At 40.8% G+C, this 16,382-nt stretch overlaps 1 protein-coding gene across 2 annotated transcripts in view; it reads left to right on the forward strand.

Moving 5' to 3' along the window:
• Positions 1-16,382, forward strand: part of LOC124605429 (COP9 signalosome complex subunit 1) — a 96,436-nt gene that overhangs the window by 56,821 nt on the left and 23,233 nt on the right. For both annotated transcript variants that reach the window (XM_047137089.1, XM_047137088.1), the window contains exons 8-9: positions 7,927-8,032; positions 12,193-12,411. In XM_047137089.1, the coding sequence (XP_046993045.1) occupies positions 7,927-8,032; positions 12,193-12,411 (325 nt within the window). The remainder of the gene's footprint in view (positions 1-7,926; positions 8,033-12,192; positions 12,412-16,382) is intronic.

Genomic DNA, 16,382 nt, shown 5'->3' on the forward strand with positions numbered 1-16,382 from the left:
ATTGCAGCGGTAAAAGTTGCTGTAGAGAGAAGTCCTGGGAAACCGTGTACAAAGGCAGCAATGCAACTGGGAATATCCAGACGCTCTGTTCAACACATTAAGTGACCTCCATATGTACCTGTACAAGGTGACCTATGCACAGCTCACTGAAGAACACAAGCAGCAGAGACTACTGTTTGCTCAGTAGGCATAGGATAGGGAAGACACTCTCAACAACGTTTGGTTTTCAGACGAGGCACATTTTCATTTAGACGGTGTGGTTAATAAACAAAATGTACGCTTTTGGGGCCACTGAAAACCCACAAGTGCTTCATGAACAACAACATTATGCTCCGAGGATTACAGCGTGGGCAGCAATTTCCAGTCACAGACTTATTGGACCCTTTTTCTTTGAAGAAACTGTAAACAGCGAGTGTTATTTGAGCATGCTTTGCAATAGCTTCATTCCACAGCTTCTTGCTACTGCCTTGCCCTTCAACACACAGTGGTTCGTGCAAGATGGAGCAAGGCCACATACTGCAAACACTGCGATGGAGTTTCCACACGAGCATTTCGACATGCGGATCATTTCACTCGGGTTTCCAGGTCGCTTCAATGACGGACAAAATTGGTCCCCCAATAGTCCAGACCTCAATCCATGTGACTTTTTTCTTTGGGGGTACCTAAAGGGAAAAATTTTTCCGAAACGTCTACGTGATTTAATGGAGCTCAGAAGACTTAGTCTTCAAGCTTGCAGTGAAATTATGGAAGGCATGTGCCGTAGGGTAATCACTTACTTCAGTGTTCGTTTGAAGGAAGTTAGGAAATGAAATGGTGGACATATTGAGCATGTGTTGAGTTAGAACAAATATCCATGGACGGCTCTTCATTGTAGTATATGATCCTTTCAGATTGTATTGACAATAAAGTTTACATTCAAAAACAAAATGGTTACACATTTCGTGCGTCACCCTGTACATTTCCTATTTACCCGAGTATAAGTTAACCCAGAATGTAAGAGGAGTACTCCCATTTTTTTTTAAGATGCTTCTGAAGAATTTTATTTGTAACATATTCTGACTAAATACAAACTGTTTTATCATGAAGTATCTAAGAAAGATTCTAAACTTTTCTGTTTATTATTTGTCAATATTTAAATTGATACAAGGGAAATGAGATAAACAAAAACAAATGCTATAGATTAATTTTTATCTTCACTTCCTTTTTTGGTTACTATCTAAGCCAGTTGTAATGACCTGGCCCATTTCGGTCTGCTACACGTCAGGATGGGTGAAAGAAGCTGCAAGGGAGAGGGCAGACTTGCACCAGAATGTACCATCAAACAGTAATTGTATTGACAGCCTTATACTGCACTCCATCTGTCCTCACGGCAGTGCTGTGTTCTTGCATACGCAGCCGATCGCAGAATGTGCTGATGTCCCAATCCGCTAGTGATGTCCATTGTCCTGGATCGCAGGTGGCAGCTACCACCATGCCAAACACCCCACCACCCGGTGATGCAGTGTGTGCCACCAGTGGCAAGGAACGAGTGCGACCAGCACAGATCCTCTGGAGTCTTGCCAGCTACCCACCCCCTGCACTCAATAATTGCTGTCCCCATGTTGTGCACTTGGGTGCAGTAGCCAACACCAGATGTCTACTGCCGAGCAGCAATGCCTGGTCATACCCCCCACCTCCCAGCCCTATCCCAACAGAGCCAGGACCACCTGTGAAACCAGCCATTTCAAATATAATTTCTGCACATTTTATGTGGGCATGACCACCAACCAGCTGGCTGTCAGGGTGGGTGGTCACCACCAAACTGTGGCCAAGAGCAGTGTTGACCGCTGAGTGGCAGAACACTTTGCTAAGTGCAACATGGTAGAGTTCAGTTGTTGCTTCACAATTAGTGCCATCTGAATCCTTTTCCTCCCCAGCACCAGTTCTTCTGAACTACACAGTTGGGAGTTACCCCTGCAACATATTCATTTTTAAAGTACTCAGTCTCCACTAACCCTCTGCACCTATACATTTTGCCCTACTATCTCCCCTTCCTCATTCCTAACACCCTCCCAACTCCATTCCTCTGACGTCATCTTGTGCCACATGAACTCAAATCTCCATCGCATGTGTTTCGCACCTGCCCCTGCGTAACTGCTGCCCTGTCCTCCTGCATTCCTGTCCTGTACACATGCTGCCTTCCTCTGAGCTGTTAGCCAACCTTACCCAACCCCCTCCCACTTTCATGCCTCTTTTCTCTCTCTACCCACCCCACCGATCACAACCTGTCACCCCAATCTACTTGCTGAGCTGCAGTCACGGCATTGTATGTTCAGTGGACACAATGTAGAGTACTGCAAAGTTGTAATGCGTTTTTGTGCATGCCTGTCGACAATTCAGCAGCTCCACTATTTTATGAGTTTTCTCCTTCACTCCAAAATTATTTAAATAGGGAACATAGATGTTTGTTAATGGTCTCCCCTTATCCTCACTACAGGTGAATTTATCTCATTGTAGTGTTTGTAATTTGGCTTTCATTCTTAACCTTCACAATGTATCCCTCTTTCCTTAACAAGGAAGGAACCTATAGTTACAAAAGTTAAGATAGTATGTAGCACAGTACTTCTATACTTACCTCGCTGCAGTACTAAAACATCTGCTTCATGTTGGTATGTACCGGCCAACAATTGTTTCATTATGTGTGGTCAGTGCTGCCAACTTATTTGCTAGATTCAGTGTTCACTTTATCTGAAAATACTTACTTCCTTGCTCTATACTTCTCTTGTGCAGTGTGATGTAGTTTGTCTTTTACATAAGACAGTTTGGGGAAAAGGGAGCAGGGTCCTCTAAAGACATGTTTAAGGTGGCGAAGTGGTGGTAGGGGGGGGGGGGGGGGGAGGTGATTTGGAGGATGAATGGAGAGTAGTAGTGGAGCTAGAACCTTTTTTAAAATAATTTTTCAGGTGATGTGTTCACTGACTTCGTGCAGTGTTTGGTCTCCAATGTTTATTTGGTCAGTAAGCAGCTGTTTGCTGTGTGTTAGTTCTCTATGTATGTAGAAGTTGTTTGAAATGTAAAGGTACGTTTTCAGTGGGTGGTATTGCTCACGTACATTCCTATTACGCTTGGCCTGTGATATGCTTGTTTAAGGTGATGTGCAACTGTTGAGTAGTTTGTACTGTATTTTCATGGCCAAATATGTTTGTTGTAAACATAAAGTTCTGCCAGTGTCCCAATGTAAATATTGTCAAACTCTCTGCAGTTGGTCTTCATAGATACCAGTTTGTTAGTATTTGTCTAGTTTTGATTTTAGATTGAGACTTATGCTTACAAAACAAACATGAAGTGTAGGTAGGAATTCCAGGCAGGAATATCAACAATGTAGGGAAAGACAGATTGCTACTTACTGTAAAGCAGACATGTTAAGTTGCAGACAGTGTAATTAAGACACTTACATAAAGCTTTTGGCACAGCCTTCATGAGCAAAAGAGACACACACACCATTCATACACACAAGCAAGCACACGTTATCCACACATGACCGCTAACTCCAGCAGGCCCGAGTGCTGCTCTCTGAATGTTCTATATGCAGTTACTACAACTTGGCACTTGCTACACAAGAGTATGATATAAGCTCTACAGAGTGATGATGCAGTGACTCTGTGCACACTAAGAAGTGTACTCGATTTGAGCTTCAGATGGAAATCCCACAATTCTCCATTGTGACCGTATTTCATAATCAGTGCATGGTGGTGGCACCTCCCAACTCCCAGGAGGCGTGGGTCAAGACTTGTCTGGATTGGTGCTGCTGGCTTGGACATGCAGCATCTTTGCAATGGTTGGCTGGTGGAGTGACATTATTGATGACTGACAGCACCATATTCCTTTAAACCCCCCCTCCCAAATGGAGCACAACAGCAGGGATGAGGATTGAACATGGATGCAATTGCAGGAGCTGAGACTGTAGTTGCCATGGAACACCCATCTGCACCCTCGGCGTTCATCCTGAGTATGACTAGAAACCAGCCACCGGGTGAGCACCAGCATCCAGGTGCAGACTCAGGTGTTGATGCAGATGGGGTGCTGAGGACAGTGACGGGAACCTTGGGGGTGTCCTGCCGAATAACTGCACCACAACCACTGGAGTTGCGTCCAGACTGTCAGCTCAGCTGTAATGCTGTAGACAACTCCACATTGACTTCCTTTGGTGTTCCTGAGGTGGTGACTGTGCTGCAGGAGGCGGCGACTCTGTCAGGTGCTAAAGGCCTTGGCGATGAACTGGGTCTGTGAGCAAAAGGGGAGCAGCAGAATCAGAAGTAACAGGCCTAAGCTCGTTTTGATGCCAGTGTAGCCTTGTTGAACTTTTGATGGTGTGGGTGTAAGTGGACAACGAAAGCACAACTGAAACTACATCACATTCCCATCTGCAATCCCTGCTGCTTAAGGTCCTATACGAAACTGTTTGCTGAGGCTGAAACTTACATGTAGATTGTGGAATGCAGAGGCTCTGAGATGAACACAGATAGAGGAGCAATGTCCTATGAAAGTGACCGTTTCGAAGTACCACTGGTGACTTGCCATCCCTGAGCAAGGAGCGGTAAGATGACTAAAACAGGTTGAGGGCCTGGTCCCGTGAGTGGATAGCAGCTCATAATTGTCCATCTGTGCCTTGAAGGCTTTGGCAAAATGTTTAACCATCCACTGTATTGGGAATGGTAGGACGTCTTGAGGATATGATGTATTCCATTGTCACTGCAAAATCGATCAAACATCATGTGATGTAAACTGTGACCCATTATCAACCAAAATTACTTCCAGTTGCCCTTCAGTACAAAAATATTGAAGTATGGGACAACACAGTCATCACTGACGTAATGTAGGTCATGTGCACGACGAAGGGCAACTTGCCATATGCGCCCACCACCCATATCAGTGGGTATTCCAATATGGACTGGCAAAGAGAGAGAGAGAGAGAGAGAGAGAGAGAGAGTGTGAGTGTGTGTGTGTGTGTGTGTGTGTGTGTGTGTGTGTGTGTGCGTGCAGCTGCTGCCTTGGTGCAGCAGAACGTGGCCAATCAAAGTAATTCTGAGTGGGAGCAGCCTGATGCTTCGTACATGTGGCCCACTATGAAGTCATTGCTTCTAGCTGTGTGTCCATACCTGACCATGGAAAATGGCGTCTGGCTAACTGTTTCGTCTGGAAGAAACCATAGTGATCTTTGTGTAATGGTTTGAGTACTTTCCACTGGAGGGACTGAGGAACTATTACATGAGCATTGCCACATGGAGGGGGAGAACGCCTGGTTGCACCAAGATGGCTCTATGGTGCACAAGGCAGTGAAATATCACAGGGTTGTGGATTCCGTTTGTGCTAAGAGGCTACCCATGGCAAACAAAGTCGAGAATACTGCTTAGCAAAAAGTCTGCAGAAATATTTCCAGTGCACGTCTCCTTAGTCGATGTGGAAACAGAAGCCTTCTGATGAATCAAACTTCGCATCAGAACACACTAGTAACTGCGACAATAGGTCTGCATTGGAATGCTTAGTGGTAGGCCAATATGTCAATTAATATTGGTAATTAGACAATAATAAGGCCCAGTCCTGTAACTACTGCACTTGCCAAGCTGAGGCAGGCTGAGAGGAACCAAACAATGCTGTTAGTGGCCTATGGTCCATAATTAAGTAAAAACAGTGTCCATATAAATACTGATTTAACTGGGTAATCCCATAAATGATGGCCAAAGCCTACTTTCCCAATTGGCAACAACTTGGTTGTGCCTTATTCAGTGTCCTTGATGCAAATGCAATCAGCCTGACCCCCAAACTTGCTCACTCTTTACTACAGAAATGGCCGGACCTTGCATGTCAAACTCAGTAATGCCTGCTATGCCCTGAGACTCAGTTATGGACAACAGTTATCAAGTTTTGGTTCGGAAGCTTCATAATAGAGGACCAAATGCGTGCAGGCCAAACATTGACACTGATAGCATAGTGAAGCATCACATCACTAGAACTTTCGAGCCGACAGTGTCTTGCTAATCCACACAACTCTGACCAATTGTTTATAAGATTGCCCAGGCTGCTGTTTAAGCCAAAGGAGTTCATGTCTAGTAGCTGCGACACGTACTTGGCACTAGTTCATCATACGGGACTTCGGCAGGAAGAATGTCCAGGAATAACTTAACCACCAAACAATACACTTCTGCGCCTACTGTGGACAAGAAATGATAAATGCATTGGTGACTGATGGCATTGTAGGTGCAGAAATGCACACTGTAAGCTGGGCCACATATGCTGCTCATTCTTTGCCTTGACTCAAAAATGCTTGCAGCCACTCGGACAAGTGTGGGTGGCAGTTGTGCTGCTGCTGCTTAAGCTTGTAAAATGCCTTGAAGTGTTGTAATAACTAGTCAGTATGTTGCCCTGTTAACTAAACAGTTTGAGTCAGTGACAAGTCTGGCACTGGAGTGAGGGCAGATATGATATGATATGCACTCTTAGTTAAATAACTAACAAAAACAATGATGGAATAAAAAGCAGCTAATAAATTACTACAGCAAGCAGCAAGTGCCCAACTAGTTGCCTCTGTTATGTTTTTTCATAGGTGTAGTTGAATTCAACACAGTTAGTGAAGTAACACAATTCTGTACTTAGTATGGAAAGAAACTTACCTTTTATAGCTCTCCATTGCTGTGACTGAAGTGAACATGTATAAAATTATTTATAAAGATGTAACTGTTGATTTCAAAGTACACAGAGTAGTAGTGTGATGTGGCAAGTCTGTAGATTTAAAACTCTGAATGTTCTAAATGCAGTTAGCTACAACAAGTGTCCACTGTAAGAGAAAGAAGACTCGATCTGAACATCAGACAGACATGCCCCTTGTGGCTATATTTCATAACCACTCGTGGCACCAGCGCCTCACATCTCCCGGGAGGTGTATCTCGAGTCTCGTCCAGATTGGCACTGCTGGTGATGCCGCACGGACATGTAGCATCTTTGCAGTGGTAGACCTGGTGTGACATTAACTATGATTGATGACCCTGCAGAAAGCATTGATATTACTATTTTCAGCTATTTTTTTTATATTCAATCATTTGCAGATGGACAATACTGTCAACATTACATCAAATAATCACAGAATGTGGATTGAGAATAAACTAAAGAAAGATGAAAGGAATTAAGAGCAGTACAAATGAGAGCCACATAGTAGATGAAATGAAGGAATTCTTGGAAGCAAAGTAACGCATGGTGGGTGAAGCATAGATGATACAAGAAGTGGACACGCACAGGAAATGGGCATTCGTTGCTAATGTAGTTGTACTAGTATTGAACACTGGCTTTAATGAAGAAATTTCTGGGGATTGGTGCCTGGAGCACAGCTTGCTATGGAATTGAATCTTGGACTGTGGGGAAAACCAGAAAATAAGATACTTGAGGCGTTTAAGATCTTGTGTTAACTTAGTTCTGAAAATTAAGTGCACTTTTGAGATAAGAAATGAGACATTTGGATAATTTGCAAGGAAAATGTGAAAACACTGACTGTATGAGGGTACAGGATGATAAGACATACATGTGGAAAAATCTGTAGACAAAAGTTTTGTTTCTGAATTGCAGTACATTTATCTTTCAGAACTCTAGTTGTACACAGGCTAGATGTATTGTATTATGGGAACACAGTGACCATCTGGTAAACAGTTGTTTTTGATTTATTTTCAGCCTCAGGTCTCACAAATTTGTGGGATAAACAATAAAAAGTTATACTGTTTAATAAATAATAGAACATCACCCGAAGTTTTCTTAAGTTTAAACACAGTTATGTCCAAACAATGTTAGTTGTCAATGAATGACAGTTCCTCTGTCCCCTCTCCCTGTTGAGATTAGTGTACTGTATCTATTTCTGTGGACGAAATTTCATTGTCTAACTTGGTTTTTTTATATTTACAGCTCATTTAAATTGTTCCTTGAATTAGAACCTCAGCTTAGGGATATAATTTTCAAGTTTTACGAGTCTAAATACGCATCGTGCCTGAAGCTCTTGGATGAGATAAAGGTAAGTCAATTTTAACTCCTGAGATGAAGTACTATTTAATGTGCAAATAAATTTTAAAAAATATGAATAGTTGCTTTTATAAAATAGAACCATCTGCTTACAAATTGCTAAAACAAGAATAGATGGAGTAAGGGTCATAGGCTTAATAAATTTAGAAGTGAAGGTAGAAATGGGTATAAACATTGACCTTAAAAGCAAAATAAGCCAGTCTAAATAGACTCCATTAGGAAATTGCAAGAAATATCAGTTGAGTTACACAAACAGCTGTAACCAGTCACTTTTTGTTGATGTTTGTGCTACACGTTTCAGATATTATGCCTCTGTCATTTCTATATATTAACTGAATATGTACAATTTTTGTGGGTAATCTGTAGCACTGTTTCCAGCAGTCATGGGCTGGTTTAGGAGTTGCACCTAACCCCCCCGCCCCACCACCACCACCACCACCACCACCACCACCTCTCTCTCTCTCTCTCTCTCTCTCTCTCTCTCTCTCCCCCCTTCCTCCCTCCCTCTCCATATTTATACATTTCCCTACTTTCCTCCATCTTTATTTTTTATGTGAACAACTCCCACCTCCACCTCCCCATCCGTTTTTCATTCAAACACAGAACTGCATTTAGGTGCCTTCTGTTTGTTTTTGCACATAGTTGTTTCTGTTCATCACAGAGTTCTGTTTATTTCCTAATGGCATAGCTGTCATATTTGACTAGTCAGCCTCTGACAATTCATTATTTAGAGTGCTATGACAATTAAAACTGGACTATTAGTTAGTTGGTATGCCCAGTTGCAAAATTATACCAGTGTGCCACAATTTGATGGCCTATAGCATTTTGGCTTAAAAGGGTAGTAATTATAACTAAATTGAATGTTAATTTTATCTATATAAATTTAACTATTAAATATATTTAAATTTTACAGTTACTTGCTCAACATTCTGAGGAATAAAATAAAATTAAGGAAAAACATGGCAGCAGTACAAATCAAACCAGATTCAACAAATTGCCAGTCCTTGTATTTAACCTGTAGGCTACAGAACTGATATGTGTACAGCTGCTCAAAAATCCCTCACACTATACACTTAGGGAATTTAAGTGCTGTTGGTGTGCTTAGGCATCCTGTTCTGCCAGCCCTCTCAATGCAGTCGACAAGTTATTTCTATATCTCTGTCAATGAAAAAAAGTTTTGTATGTTTATCATAAAATATGTGTCTTTTTGTGTGCCATCACTTCTGAAATACCTCATTTTGACATCCTGAATCATTTTATGAAATGTGAAGATTGTTATGACCACACAGTTTCCAATGAACAGGGACACGAATGGGCACATTGCACGTGACTGTCCAGTCGGAAAAAAAAGAGTATCTCGAGAACAAAATGAGGTATCATTCTGCCATCAGTTTTAAATAAAATTTATATATATTATCTACATTTTACATGCAGCAGCCTTTGGGCAAAAATCGACCATATGCAAAGTTTACACAGTGTATTTCTATCTTCGCAAACTTTTTCAAATTTTGTGCAATGCTTTGCTTAGTTTGATGCAACACAGTAACTGTGCTGAATAATGAAAATAATTCAGACATTTATTGAGTGAAGGTACAGGCTGTAAGGTGTGCAAAAAAAATTATTTTTTAAATTGGACAATAAGTATTTCTTAGTGGCCAAACCGCTCTCTCTCAGCACAGGCAGCAGCATTAAACAAGCAGTACAGGGACAACAAAGCCACTCTCAGCACAGAATGTATAGAGCACGTCTGTAGGAGTCAGTGTTAAATTTTATAATTAATAGTCAACGTTGTGAGGAATAAAATAAAGTGGAAAAAAATTTTGCTAGCAGCGGGATTCAAACCCGAGCTGACAAATTACCAGTCTACATTCTAAACTACTCGGCCATGGTGCTGGGAGGACAATGGCTGCTCCAAAATCCCTCATACCCTACTCTTGTACAATCCTTTACACACATCTACATCTACATTTATACTCCGCAAGCCACCCAACGGTGTGTGGCAGAGGGCACTTTACGTGCCACTGCATTACCTCCCTTTCCTGCTCCAGCCGCATTTGGTTCATGGGAAGAAAGACTACCGGAGAGCCTCCGTGCGCGCTCAAATCTCTCTAATTTTACATTCGTGATCTACTCGGGAGGTATAAGTAGGGGGAAGAAATATAGACAGCAAGCTACACAGCAATGCAGAGCGCTTCTCTTGCAGAGTCTGCCACTTGAGGTTGCTAAACATCTCCATAACGCTATCACGCTTACCAAATAACCCTGTGACGAAATGCGCTGCTCTTCTTTGGATCTTCTCTATCTCCTCTGTCAACCCGACCTGGTACGGATCCCACACTGATGAGCAATACTCGAGTATAGGTCAAAAGAGTGTTTCGTAAGCCACCTCCTTTGTTGATGGACTACATTTTCTAAGGACTCTCCCAATGAATCTCAACCTGGCACCCGCCTTACCAACAATTAATTTTATATGATCATTCCACTTCAGATCGTTTCGCACGCACACTCCCAGATATTTTACAGAAGTAATTGCTACCAGTGTTTGTTCCACTTCTTTATATGTATTCACAATACATTACATTTGTCTATGTTAAGGGTCAGTTGCCACTCCCTGCACTAAGTGCCTATCCGCTGCAGATTTTCCTGTATTTCTCTGCAATTTTCTAATGCTGTAACTTCTCTGTACACTACAGCATCATCCATGAAATGCAGCATGGAACTTCCGACAGTATCTGCTAGGTCATTTATATATATTGTGAAAAGCAGTGGTCCCATAACACTCCCCTGTGGCATGCCAGAGGTTACTTTAACATCTGTAGATGTGTCTCCATTGAGAACAACATGCTGTGTTCTGTTTGCTAAAAACTCTTCAATCCAGCCACACAACTGGTCTGATATTCTGTAGGCTTTTACTTTATCAGGCGACAGTGCGGAACTGTATCGAACGCCTTCTGGAAGTCAAGGAAAATAGCATCTACCTGGGAGCCTTATCTAATATTTTCTGGGTCTCATGAACAAATAAAGCGAGTTGGGTCTCACACGATCACTGTTTCCTGAATCCATGTTGATTCCTACAGAATAGATTCTGGGTTTCCAGAAATGACATGATACGCGAGCAAAAACATGTTCTAAAATTCTACAACAGATCGATGTCAGAGATATAGGCTTATAGTTTTGTGCATCTGCTCGACAACCCTTCTTGAAAACTGGATCTACATGTGCTCTTTTCCAATCATTTGGAACCTTCTGTTCCTCTAGAGACTTGCGGTACACGGCTGTTAGAAGGGGGGGGGGGGGGGGGGGGGCGGGCAAGTTCTTTCGCGTAGTGCTGAAAGGAAAATACTGACCTGGCACTGCAAGCAACATGGCAGTGTCAGGGCTGGCAGGGATGACATCACATCAAAGCACGTGCAGTTGAAAACAGACAGCAGAATCCCTTCTCAGAGTTGTTTGAATTGTGACTGGGTGTCATTTCAGCGCTCTACACTGGTTTCTAGCTATCACAGAGAGATAACTACAAAACATGTTTTTGTCCAGTGGCGTAATTTTAGTAAGATTTCCAGCTGCCATTCAGAGAGAAATGCTTTAGCACATGATTACCAGTTGCTGCTGCTTGCCTCACTAATCATATTTACTGTGCCTCTCCTAATCGAGGATTTGAAGTGATGTTTCCTTCCCTTCAACACACTGTCCATTCATTTCCTCTTCTAAGCCTGTATTTATTACCTACCAAGTGCAGTGAGTCAGTAATAGAACCAGTGGACCTGCATCCGGGAGGAGTGGGATGCAAAATTGTCAGGCTGTCCAAATTTAGGTTTCAAACGGTTTCCATAAATCACTTGAGAGGAATGTGAAAATAGGTCACACCAGTAGGGACACAAAACATGTCTAAAGATAATATAAAGCTAACGAGAGAGAGAGAGAGAGAGAGAGAGAGAGAGATATGCAAGATATTATGCCATTGTATATTAACTTCAGGTGGTGTAAGTAATTTTGTGCTGTAGTACAAAAAAGTTTCTCCATCTACATAGTTAATGTTTTTCATCAAATTGTTGCTTTAGTCCAGTGTAGTGCAAGATATCTTTTGTATTACAAAACTTATTATGCAGCATTTCACTCAGATCTTCCAGATTAATTCTTTTTTCTTTCCAGGATAATCTCCTTTTGGATATGTATATTGCACCACATGTGAATGCATTATATACACAGATACGCAACCGTGCACTGATACAGTATTTCAGTCCTTACTTGTCTGCAGACATGCATAAAATGGCAGCTGCTTTCAATACTACTGTTTTAGCCCTAGAAGATGAACTCATGCAGTTGATTCTTGACGGACAAATTCAAGCTCGCATTGATTCACACAACAAGGTAAGAATTTTTTATCCCCAAGTTTCTGCTTTACATACTGTTTTGTTTGTACTGACATCACTAGAGCCATCTGAGATACTGCTTTTCTCTGTTGCCGGAATCAAAATAAGATTTCTAAGACTGTGCCATGTGGTGGTAAATTAATAGTCGGCATGTTAACATTTATTTAAGCAATCTGAAACTGTGTAGGTGCTGCAGGAATGTGTGTGTCTGCCCAATCACTTCAACATGCTGTTCAACAAAAGCCTTTGGCCCCTAGAACAGGTCATTTGCATCTAGGCTTACTATATTTATCCAAGTATAAGACAATCATGAATTAAAATGGCCTCGCGTTTCTCAGGAGGCTCCTTGAGAAAAATTTATTTTTAATATGACTAATCAAAATTACAAACTTTCATGGACGTAAGGTATCTGCCTAAAAAGTTTTCTAAACTGGTGCCATTTGTTCATTGTTCACATTGTGATAATACAAGAAAAACCAAAATGAACAAAAAGAAATGGTACATGTCAATTTTTTGTTCACTGTCATCTGTGGTATCACTGTTTTTGGCCATCATTCTCTTCATCCTAACAAGTGAGCTGTGAAACTTACATCTCCGTTGTCACAAATATTTGGCTATTTCTTCTAAATATGTTGTGGTTTCTGAGGTTGTGGTCATAGTGGGACCTGAGAACACAGCCTTTCTTCCCCCTCTGAACAGATAGTGGATTTTGCTTCTATACTGACACGAGAATGATAAATTTCTCTTGCTTCCAAACATATTTTCTGCCCCCCCCCGCTCTCTCATTGACTCTGTAAAACCCGCAGCTGACATAGCTATTATCGTTCCCACCATACTTCATGGTGAGTGTCAACAAAATTGATGCATGAAATATGTATTGCTGTGCGTAAGCGATAGTGAAATGATGGTGGCAATACCTTCTAGGACGCAAGTCGTATGCAACAAAAGTAACTAATATATTAACTCCTGTGATCTAGTTACAGCTGTTGGTGCTATCTCCACAACATGGCTTTTCGCTATAATTTATTCTTGGCAATAACAATTGTAGTTGGTGTAATGTGATTTGTTTCATTTGTTAGTCATTTAATTCTGGTTTATTGTTTTTATCATTAGTATTAGCCATTTGAATGTCACCTTGTAGTTTTCAAGCTGATTGAAAGCTCATTATTTTGTTCTCCAGTATTCTAATATGTGAACAGTGACTGAATTTCTGATTTTTAACCCACTGGGAAAATCATGACAGCTTCTCATAACCAAATAAAATATTGACTTGGTTTCAGAATAAAGTAATGGTTTTTGAAAAACAAGATTTTCACTTTTCAATGTTTACTTTATTAAAAAACAACACAAATGTATGTATATGGTATCGATAAATTTGACAAGTTTTATTGCAGACCTGTTAAAGTACAACAGTAGTTTGTAAGTTAATAGAATTTAATGCTATTTCCTCCTGTGTTTCACAAAACTGTCAATTTTTAAGCAGAGCATTAGATCGTTGTAGAGGCTAGTTCATAGCTTCTCATGTATCCCTTGCACTAGTACCACGAGTCAGTTGTCACACAATTGTTCAGACAAGCTCGGTACTGTATAAAGTTCCTTGGCATATTGGGAAATCTCGAGCCTTTTTAATGAAAGCATTGCTATGCCCTAAATTCAGAATTCGTAAAAATAAATGTGTACAAAACCTCAGTAGCCGAAGTGTTGTGTGTAAATGTTAGATGTCCAATGTAATCTATTAAACAATGTAAAAACGTTGACCTCGGCAGCTATACTTAATGTGTGATTATAAGGTGACCTCATATTTTTCGAATGATGAATTTGGGGAAAAAGCTTCATCTTATAATTGGGTAAATACGGCATCTGTATAGCTTCACCCATAGCTAAGTATCACCATGTTCATTGTCATTGATTAAATCTTGGATTGAATCTTTTTCCATAGGACAAAACTGAGGAGCTGTTCTCCAGGGTTATGAAGAAAATCAGTACAGGAAATTAACATCAGAAAAATTAATAATAGATCAAATAAAACTTACATGATCCCATGCAGATGACAACTTTCTGAGTGTATATTAACATAATCAAAAAAGGAACTCAGAAGTTTGCCTACATTTTTCAAGAAACTGCCTGACAGAATAGTAGCAGTGTGCTATGAAAGTTCTAAAATTTAGACCTGAAAATGTGAAGATTACTGCTTAAATTCTTTTGGTAGCTTACTGAAAATGGATGCAGCAGAATACTATACACCTTCCTGCCATTAGTCAAGGTGGTGTGGTACAAATGCAGATTAGATTTCTGCCTAGTATTACGTAAATGAAAGATGCTAATTATTGGGAATAATCTCACATTCTTAACAACAAATGACTTTAAAGCAAATATATATCAAGAGGCCGATTTTAAAATTGAGACTGCTGGACAAAGAGGTTGCTTGAACTGCCCATTACTGAGTAAAAAATACTTCGTGAATTGGAAGTTACCCCAGAATGTAATGTCATGTGTCATAAGCAAATGCAAGTAAGCAAAGTAGACTTACTGCAAATAAGTAAATATAGCAGCTATCCAGTTTTTAAACAAGATCTTGAATATGGGCTTTCCGTGACATTTTACCATCTCCACAACCAGTAATTGAGATCAAGACTCAGTAATCATTTGCCCATTCTGTGTAATCAAAATGTCAGTTTTAGCAGAGTTGTGTGTTAGAATCTGTAAAAACTGAGGCATTTTGTGATTTAGCATCCATTTATTTTCTACAAGCCAAGAACTTGTCATTTGATACATTATTTGTGTTGGACTCAACATTCTTCACTACCAAGCTAGTGTCTTCGGCAAACGAAATGTTAGAAGCACCTGCCACATTAGAAGGAATATAGTTTATATACAGGGGGAGATAGAAGTTACACTCTCTAAATTCAAATCGTTATTAATGTACTTACAATGCACGCGTGCGTGCGCACACCACACACACAAATAGATACTGAAAATGTCTTATATATACTGCCACACATGCCTCAACATGTTTCTCCATGTTAGCTAGATGGTTGCTATACCCATGTTGAATATTTCATATTAGATGTTGTAATTCAGTTACTCAGTTTTGTGAGAGTTGTAATAGACTTCCCCCCCACCCAATTAACCATAGGTCTTGGCAACGGTGGGGAAGCCTGTGTGGCTCAGCAATATGGATAGCCCTACTGTAGGTGCAGCAACAACAACAACAACAACAACAACAACAACAACAACACAGGGGTAGTTGTTGAGTGGCCCGACAAACGTGTGGTTACTGAAGGAGCCGCCTGGTAGAATTTTGCACATAGCGTAACTTAATCATAGTTAACACTAGGTTTGAGAATCGTGAAAGAAGGCTGAACACATGGAAGACATCTGGAGATACTGGAAGGTTTCAGATTTATTATGTAATGGTAAGACAGATTTAGGAACCAGATTCTAAATTGTAAGACTTTTCCAAGGGCAGATGTGGACTCTGACCTCATTTATTGGTTACAAACTGTAGATTGAAACTGAAGAAACTGCAAAATGGTAGGAATTTAAGGAGATGGGACCCGGATAAACTGAAGGAACCAGAGGTTGTAGAGTGTTTCATAGGGAGCGTCAGGGAACAATTGAGGAGAACAGGGGAAAGGAATACAGTACAAGAAGCATGGGTAGCTCCGAGAGATGAAATAGTGAAGGCAGCAGAGGATCAAGTAGGTAAAAAGATGAGGACTGGTAGAAATCCTTGTGTAACACAAGAGGTATGCAAGTTACTTGATGAAAGGAGAAAACATAAAAATGCAGTAAATGAAGCAGGCAAGAATCAATACAAACGTCTCAGAAATTAGATCGACAGGAAGTGCAAAATGGCTAAGCAGGGATGGTTAGAGGACAAATGTAATGATGTAGACACATATCTCACTAGGGGTAAGATAGATAATGCCTACAGGAAAATTAAAGAGACCTTTGGAAAAAAGAGAA

This window comes from Schistocerca americana, chromosome 3 (genome assembly GCF_021461395.2).
Source record: "Schistocerca americana isolate TAMUIC-IGC-003095 chromosome 3, iqSchAmer2.1, whole genome shotgun sequence".
NCBI lineage: Eukaryota > Metazoa > Arthropoda > Insecta > Orthoptera > Acrididae > Schistocerca > Schistocerca americana.